This window comes from Marmota marmota, unplaced genomic scaffold, assembly GCF_001458135.2.
Source record: "Marmota marmota marmota unplaced genomic scaffold, marMar, whole genome shotgun sequence".
Lineage (NCBI taxonomy): Eukaryota > Metazoa > Chordata > Mammalia > Rodentia > Sciuridae > Marmota > Marmota marmota.
Window position 1 is genome coordinate 6,327,498 of NW_025999961.1, and position 8,830 is coordinate 6,336,327.

An 8,830-nucleotide genomic window follows, 5' to 3' on the forward strand; every position below is an offset into this window, starting at 1 on the left:
TTTTCTCCCTTGAATGTTTTTAGCACCTTTATAAAGAATCATATGATTGTGTGGGTTTTTCTCTGTCTTCTGTACCATTGATCTACATGTGTATTTTTTTGCAAGTACAGTGTTGTTTTGTTTCTATGGTTCTGTAGTACAATTTGAAATTAGGTTAGAAATACTCTGTTTCAAAACATTATTTACTGTATGCTGGCAATTTATGCTAGTTTAGGAAATTAAAAATAAATATCTACCTTAATCTCATTAAAATAAATATCTACTTTAATAATCTCAGTCTTTTGGACATCTTTTTTTTTTTTTTTTAAGAGAGAGAGAGAGAATTTTATTCATTTTTTTAGTTTTTCGGCGGACACAACATCTTTCTTTGTATGTGGTGCTGAGGATCGAACCCGGGCCGCACGCATGCCAGGCGAGCGTGTTACCGCTTGAGTCACATCCCCAGCCCTTTCTTTAATTTTTTCGGAAATGAGAGATATTTCTTTCACATGTATGGAGTTTTCTAGATGATTGAAGCTTATTCCTTAAAACACTAAAACTTTTATATGACATTCCTTTAAAAAATGTCTTCACCATCTTTCTATATTCTTCAACTGAATAAACTGAGCTGTTTTAATTTTTTTCACTGTGATTTATATTATAAGCATTTATCATTTTCAGTCTCATTTATGCAAGCTATCATTTTTTCACAGCCATTAATGTGCAATTTTTATAAGTTACACCTCTCTTGAAGTGTATTCCTAACTTTGGAACTGTATTCTGTATGTGTCCAACTTTTTACATTTTAGATTTTGAGAAATGGTCTTAAAGTAAATAGTTTTTACCTCTGTTCTCTATGAGTTTTTTAGTGTATAACTAAACATGGAATCTTTTTTAGCTCCCATATCATTTTAAGGATTTCTTTGTAGTAGTTTCATAAAATATATTTTCTTTGGGGACGCGCTGTGGCTCAGTGGTAGAGCGCTTGCCTAGCATGTGTGAGGCACTGGGTTCAATCCCTCGCACCACATAAAAAATAAACAAAGTAAAAGTATTGTGTCCATCTAATTTAAAAAATATATTTTTTTTCTTTGAATTGTTATTTGTGGTTTCACTTATAATTTAAATAAAAGCCACAACTTGAATGAAATCTAAGTATTATTCTAAGTGAAAGAAACCAGACTTAATGTGGTTCCACCTGAATGTAATGTTCAGAGTAGGAAAATCTGAAGAAGTTGAAAATAGGTTGGGTTGCCCAGGGTTGAAAAAAAGGGGAATGGAAAAAAGAACAGTCTTTTGGATATGGGGTTTCTTTATGAAATGATGAAAAGTTTTTGAGAATTAGATGATGATGTTTGGACAATTTTGTAAGTATACTAAAAGCCACTGAATTGTACACTTTTACTTTCAAAGGGTGAATATCACTGGGCCTGGTAGCATTTGCCTGTAATTCCAGCTACTCCAGAGGTTGAGGCAGGATTGTAAGTTTGAGGCCAGCCTGGAGGACTTAGCAAGATTCTGTCTCAAAATAAAACATACTGGGGATGTAGCTCAGTGGTACACTGAGTGCACCCATGGGCTTAATCCCCCAGTACTATACAAAAAAAAAGTGGATCTTATATGTGAATTAGAAAACAGTTTTTAATATTTTTGAAAACACATTTTTCTAATTAGAGACCCTTCAAAACGTGTCCCGAGTTGGCTGCTTTTTAATTCTGTACTTTTATTTTTGTCTTCTATTCATTGGTTTAGATTTTGAGTTTCTTACATGTAATTTTATAGTGATTGTATACTTTGTATTTTCCTCAGATAATAGAAGTTCAGTTATACATCCAATGGAAGTATAGATGATACATGTATTTTGTAAAGAAAAAGCAGAAGTATTTTCAGTAGAATATTGTCCTAATTTGTAGCAGCATCAATCTGTAGGTATGAGAAAACAGTGTATGCAGGACGAAAATAATTTAAGAGTTTTTATTTTGTGTGTGTGCAGTAAAGGAAGGTTTTAATTAAAAATAAATTAAATCTATTCTTCAATTTTTTTTCATTAAACACAAATTTTTTAATTAAGCCATAAGTTATAATACAAAATATGTATAACACTTACACAATACATATATGTAATAGTTATGTATATGTATGTACATATATAAAGAGAAGCACAATTTTTTATTATTATTAGTTATTCAAAACATTGCATAGCTCTTGACATATCATATTTCATACATTTGATTCAAGTGGGTTATGAACTCCCATTTTTACCCCGTATACAGATTGCAGAATCACATCGGTTACACATCCACGTTTTTTTTTTTAAATGTAAATTTTATATTGTCTTATTACTTTTGATGTTTTGGTTTTGGGAGATGAGATCTTGCTAGGTTGCCCAGGCTAGCCTTGAATTCCTTGGCTCAGTAGTCCTGCCTCAGCCTCCCAAATAATTGGGATTATGAGTACATATTACCAATCCTTTGTTTTTATTTTATTTCTTTTTTTAAAAAAATATTTTATTTTTTAGTTGTAGTTGGATAATACCTTTATTTTACTTATTTTTATGTGGTATAGAGGATCGAACCCAGGGTCTCGCATGTGCTAGGTGAGAGCTCTACCACTGAGCTACAACCCCAGCCCCTATTTTTATTTCTTTATTTGTATTTAATTTTTAAAGTTCTATACTATATTATAAATTTCTTTTATTTTTTAATTTTTAAACTTTTATTTATTTATTTGGTGCTGGGGATTGAACCCAGGGCCTTGTGCATGCAAGGCAAGCACTCTACCAACTGAGCTATATCCCCAGCCCAAATATCTTTTTATTTTATGTAATTATTTTTATGTGATGCTAAGGATTGAACCCAGGGCCTTGCACATGTTAGGCAAGCACTCTACTGCTGAGCCACAACCCCAATCCCTATAGTATAAATTTCTATTTTCTGTTTTTGTGAGTTATTTTATTTATTTATTTAAAAATATTCTTTAGTTGTCAGTGGACCTTTATTTCATTTATTTTTATGTGGTGCTGAGAATCGAACCCAGTGCCTCACACATGCTAGGCAAGCACTCTACCACTGAGCCAAACCCCAGCCCTGTGACTTATTTTATGTAATATTTTTAAACTTTAAATTTTTTCTCTTTTCATTTTTACCCTTTGTTCTCTCCCCACCCCCTTAGTACTAGGGATTGAACCCAGGGGCACTTTACCACTGACCTACACCCTTAGTTCTTTTAAATTTGAAACAGGGTCTCATTAAGTTGCTGAGGGTCTCACTAAATTGCTGGTGTTGGCTTTGAACTTGGGATCCTCCTGCCTCAGCCTCCTGAACACCTGGGATTACAGGCATGTGCCACCATGCCTGGCAATCTAATATTTTTAATGACAACCAGGAGTGGTAGCATGTGTGTGTAAGCCCAGCTACTTAGAGGGCTGAGGCAAGCGGATCCCAAGTTTGAAGACGGCCTCAGCAATTTAGCAAGATCCTATCTCAAAATAGAGCTGGGGTCTGTGGATGTTGCTCACGGGTGAAGTCATCCCAGGTACTACATGCCTGGTACCACCAATATATATATATATAATGACACTTCAAAATTTGTCATTCTAGTGTTTGAAAAATGAATTTTATTTATTGGAACATGCCAATTACAGCTATTCAGGAAGCTGAGACAGGAGGATCACAAATTTGAGGCCAGCCTTGGTAACTTTGTAGCCTATGTCAAAGTTATTAAAAAAATTGAAGGGATGGAGATGTAGCATAGTGATAGAGCAGCCCTGGGTTCAATCCTCAGTACCACCAAAAAAGGGGAAAAAAAGAATAATTTCTTTTATCTGTATGTTATTAAACATATTCTTGTTTTTGTTTTTAGGCGATGGAGTTATTAGTAGAGAAAGCAATTAGTAGTGCTTCCAGTCCTCAGAGCCCTGGGGATGCTCTGAGAAGAGTGTTTGAATGCATTTCTTCAGGGATTATTCTTAAAGGTATATTTCATTTTGTTCTTAATGAAGTAAAATTGTATGATAGTTAAATAAAAGTTCTTCTCTTACAGATGGGTATTGCTAATACGTTTGTCTCCTTGTGGTAATGATTGTAGGTAGCCCTGGACTTTTGGATCCTTGTGAAAAGGATCCCTTTGATACCTTGGCAACAATGACTGACCAGCAGCGGGAAGATATTACATCCAGTGCACAGGTACTAGAATTTCTAATCCCAGAGCTTTGTTGGGTTACTGTCTTTAAAGTTTTATTTTTTCATAATTGTTTTTTAGATGAAGTCACTATATAATATTTTGCTTCTTTATTAAGTAAACCTTTAAAAAAGACTTACCTTAAATTAGATTTTGCTACTAGAATTTTTAATATATTATTTAATTATGCAGGTGTTTTCAATTAAGAACATTATGTACTATAAACACAGTATTTTCAATGTTTCGTTAAATCAGAGTATTAGAATATATATATATATATATATAAAATAAGCAGAAAGTCATGTTTTCTCAATACACGGAAGTTGTAGGGTATCTGGTTTTAGACGTTATTGATATAATTTAGCCTTTCCTAACAGTGCACAATATAATAAGTGAAAGTATGAACTCCGGGGTCAGACTCCCTGGGCTTGAATACCAACTGTGCCATCTTGTTTATAAAATGGGAGGAAAGCAGTTTCTAGCTCAAACAAGATCATTGGGAAGATTAAATTGGTTAATATATGTAATTATACTATACTACTAGGTATATTGAAAGATCTTAAATGTTAGTGTCATCATCAGTTATCAATCTAAAATTATTATAGCCATCCATAATTTTTATGATCCCAGAAATGTACTGAGTAGGGAGGAAAAAAAACATTAGCTGTGAACAACAGTAATCCATTCTATGGTAGATGAGAGTTGTTAAACTTAAGATCTTGATTTATTGCCTCTACTGGCAAGGGTAATTTGGAATTTCAAAGATGTCAGGCATAAGTAAATGTTACACTGGAAAGTATACTGGGTGGGAGGCAGTAGTATTAGAACATTAGGGATATTTTATAGACTTAAAATAGAACCAATTCTACAGTATTAAACTAGTTTTGATTTCCTTGATTTAATTTTCGAAAGAATTAATTGTGAATTTAAGTGAAAAGAAATTTGGGGTTAGGAGCAGACATTTGAAAACTCACTCTGCAAGCCACCCCCTCACTCCTCACTGTACTAGGAATTGAACCCAGGGGCAAAGTACCACTGAGCCATGTACTCAGCCATTTTTATTTTGTGACAGAGTCTCTTTGAGTTGCCCACATCGTCCTCAAATTTACAATCATCTTGCCTTAGCCTATCCCAAATTGTTGGTATTAAAATCTTGTGCCACTATGACCAACTAGAATTGACAATTTTAAAAAGTACTTTTTTTTTTTAAAGCAGCCTTGAAGAAAATTGTCTAATTTTAGGAGGTAGTTAGAAATGTTCTTATTAAAAGTGATGGAGTTACAGAGTCCATAATTCAATTTATTAAACATCCTTGAAATTGCAGTTAAGAAGAGATTAGTGAATCCTGAAAGTTAGGGCTAGGAAAAGAGAACATTGTAGCTTTAAAGGGAATCTTGTGCTCATGATACAGTTGAATATCTTGATTGTGATGGTGGTTAAATAATGTACAGCTACATATATAATAAAATTGAAGAGGGCTGTACATATATAAATAGTGAAATCTGAATAGTCTCTACATTGAACCAATTTTCAGCTTGTTTCTTCATGTCCATGTTTTATGTTTCTCTTTCATTCCTTTGTCCCTTTTTAGGACTATTCCTCTTTTCCTTCCAAAAACATTCACCTTCTTGTATGCCGTTTTGAAAAATAAGTTAACGGTCCCTCAATAAGTTATACATAAATTATCCTGTGCTTCATCAATTCTTTGATTCCTGTTTATAAACTCATGAAATCAGAATGCTGTGACCCTCTCTTCTCTGTCAGCCAGGGCCATTAATTAAGGTGATACCAGACATAGTGGATAAAGAAAAGACAAACAGACACACATAGGAAGAAAAAACTGGAGCCAGGTGTGTAGCCAAGTCCTGGTGAGGCTTGACTAACTCCGGAACTAGCCAAGAAAAGTTTTATTATACAGGTTTCATCAAAGGTTTTATTTGTGGGAAAGTTTCAGCAAAGCAGGCAATCTGAAGGATGCAGGATTGGCAAGACATTAGGGTCATCTTGTTTTGCTCAGAGTTCACTATCCCTGGGAGAAGATGCTGAACTCAAGGCCTCCGCTAATAGAGCCACATGCCTTCTCACATAGCCCACCTCCCCCAGCGTTACCACAGCAACTGGGCATCTTGACCCACACCTTCACACAGGCAGCTCCCAGCACAAATGCAGCCACAAGAGTCAGATAGGCCATGATTTAGATCACCTCTCTACATCAGAAGAAAAAAATCCATATGAAAACTTGTTCACAAATGTTCATAGTAGCATTATACATAATAGCCAAAAAGTGGAAACAACCTAAATGTCCATCAATTGATGAATGGATTGATAAATGTAGTATATTCATATAGTAGGATATTATTCAGTCATTAAAATGAATCTTGAAAATCTTAATGCTAAGTGAATGGAACCAGACACACACACAAACACAAACAAACATTATTTTATGCAAATTATTTTAAATAGGCAAATCTGTAAGATACAGAAAAAATATAGTTTAGCTGTGAGGGCCTTAAAGTAGAAGGCTTAAGGAGTAACTGTTGTTGGGTATAGAGTTTCTTTTTAAGAGTGATAAAGGTTTGGGAATTAATGGAGACAGTTTAACAACTTCAAAAGTATTACTAAAAATGACTGAATTCTACTCTTTGAAAGTATGAGTCTTGGGTTTGGGGATATAGCTCAACAGTAGCATGTGCAAGACCCTGGGTTTGATCCCTTTGATACTAGAAAAGGAAGGGAGGGTTAACCTTATGATGTGTGAACTATAGTTCAGTTTGTGGAGCTGGGGATTGAAGCCAGGGTGTTGTGTATGCTAAGCACACACACTACCAATGACCTGTACCCCAGCCCAACTTTCAAGATTTCATGAAATCTTGCCATTGGTGCCAAAGACACCTCTATTCACTATAGACATAGTCATATAGTGAAAATCTTTTTTAATTCATGAACTAACAAGGATTTTTTTTTTTTTAACCATGGGGATATCAGTGTCATGCAGTGTTTTTATATTCTTGGTAATTATGTTGTCACAATGACAGAAAGTTGGTTTGCGTAATGGTTTGATGCTTAATGATTATTCAATAACATGTTATGAATTACCCAGAATTATTTAGGTTTTGTAGTTAGCCTTTTCCACTGTGTTACTAGAGAGTAGAATTTGTATGTGTGTGTTCCAAGGGATCATTTGGGGATTATCTGTTGTTGGGGGATTGTTTCAACTCATTGAATACCAGCTACAGTAACAGAACTTTTTAAAAATATCTTTTTAGTTGTAGGTGAACACATAACTTTATTTTTATTTATGTGATGCTGAGGATCGAATTTAGGGCCTCACACATGCGAGATGAGTGCTCTACCACTGAGCCACAGCCCCAGCCCTAACAGAATATCTTTAAGATATCTTATAGTGAATAAACATAAGCAAGCATACACCCAAAGGACTTAAAATCAGCATAGTATAGTGATGCAGCCACATCAATGTTTTAGCAGCTCGGTTCACAATAGCTAAGCTATGGAACCAACCGAGGTATTCTTCAACAGATGAGTGGATAAAGAAAATGTGGGATACATACACAGTGGAATATTACTTAGCCATAAAGAAGAATGAGATTGTGGCTTTTGCTGATAAATGGAACTGAAGAATATCATGCTAAGTGAAATAAGCCAGTCCCCAAAATGCAAAGGCCGAATGCTTCCTCTGATATGCGGGGGCTAATTCACAATAAGGATGGGGCATTAGGGAACAACAGTTAGTTTAGATTAGGTAGAGGAGATGGGAGGGGATATGGGGATATCCCATATGGAAGGATAACAGATTGAAACAGACATTGTGATCTTATGTACATACATGCCTTTATGACTAGTGTGGATTCTACAAAATGTATAATCAGAAAAATGAGGAAATATACCCCATTTATGTGTATCAAAGTGCATAAAAACATTCTGCTGTCATCTATAACTAATTAAAACAAATTAAAAATGTATAAAGTAAAAAAGGGGATGAAGGGAAAGGAGGGGGATGGGAATAGGAAAGACAGTAGAATGAATTGGACACAATTTTCCTCTGTTCATATATGAATCCTCCTGCCTCAGCCTCCCAAGCCACTGGAATTATAGGCATGACTAGTATAACTCCACATCATGTACAAGCACTAAATGGGATGTATCATACATACTCCATGTAAGAGGCAGGTGGGGATGGGGTGCAATGGTAGAGGGACAGCGCAAAAGGCAAGTTGGCATGGTTCAATGTGAAGTTTGCCTGATCTTACAAAACAGAAACGGTAACTCCCAGATACCAAAATATCCAGTAAACCAAGTATGGTGTCATATACCTGAAATCCCGCTACTCAGAAGACTCAAGGCAGGAGGATCACAAGTTCAAGGGCAAGGCTGATCAAATTAGCAAGGCCCTGTCAAAATAAAAAATGAAAAGGCTAGGAATGTAACTCAATACTAACATGCTCCTAAATTTAATCCAAAAAACCAATAACTTTTGAGTATAACTGCAGTTCCAAAGTTGTACTTTATACCAAATGTCTAGGAAGGCTGTCACCAACCATTATATGAAAGCAGTTAACCTGCATTTTTTTGTTTTATATATCCTATATATTTTTTTTTTTTCCTTTCCTGAAGTTATAATCATCTTTTAATTTCTTTTTTTTTTTTTTTTTTT

At 34.8% G+C, this 8,830-nt stretch overlaps 1 protein-coding gene across 3 annotated transcripts in view; it reads left to right on the plus strand.

The window, feature by feature from the left end:
* Zfr (zinc finger RNA binding protein) overlaps positions 1–4,271 on the plus strand; it is a 70,538-nt gene extending 66,267 nt beyond the window's left edge. For 2 of the 3 annotated variants that reach the window (XM_015496413.2, XM_048802932.1), the window contains exons 17-18: positions 3,841–3,952; positions 4,066–4,271. In XM_015496413.2, the coding sequence (XP_015351899.2) occupies positions 3,841–3,952; positions 4,066–4,256 (303 nt within the window). In that variant the 3' untranslated portion in view covers positions 4,257–4,271. The remainder of the gene's footprint in view (positions 1–3,840; positions 3,953–4,065) is intronic. The other variant, XR_007347484.1, reaches the window with a different exon arrangement.
* Positions 4,272–8,830: the final 4,559 nt, after the last annotated feature.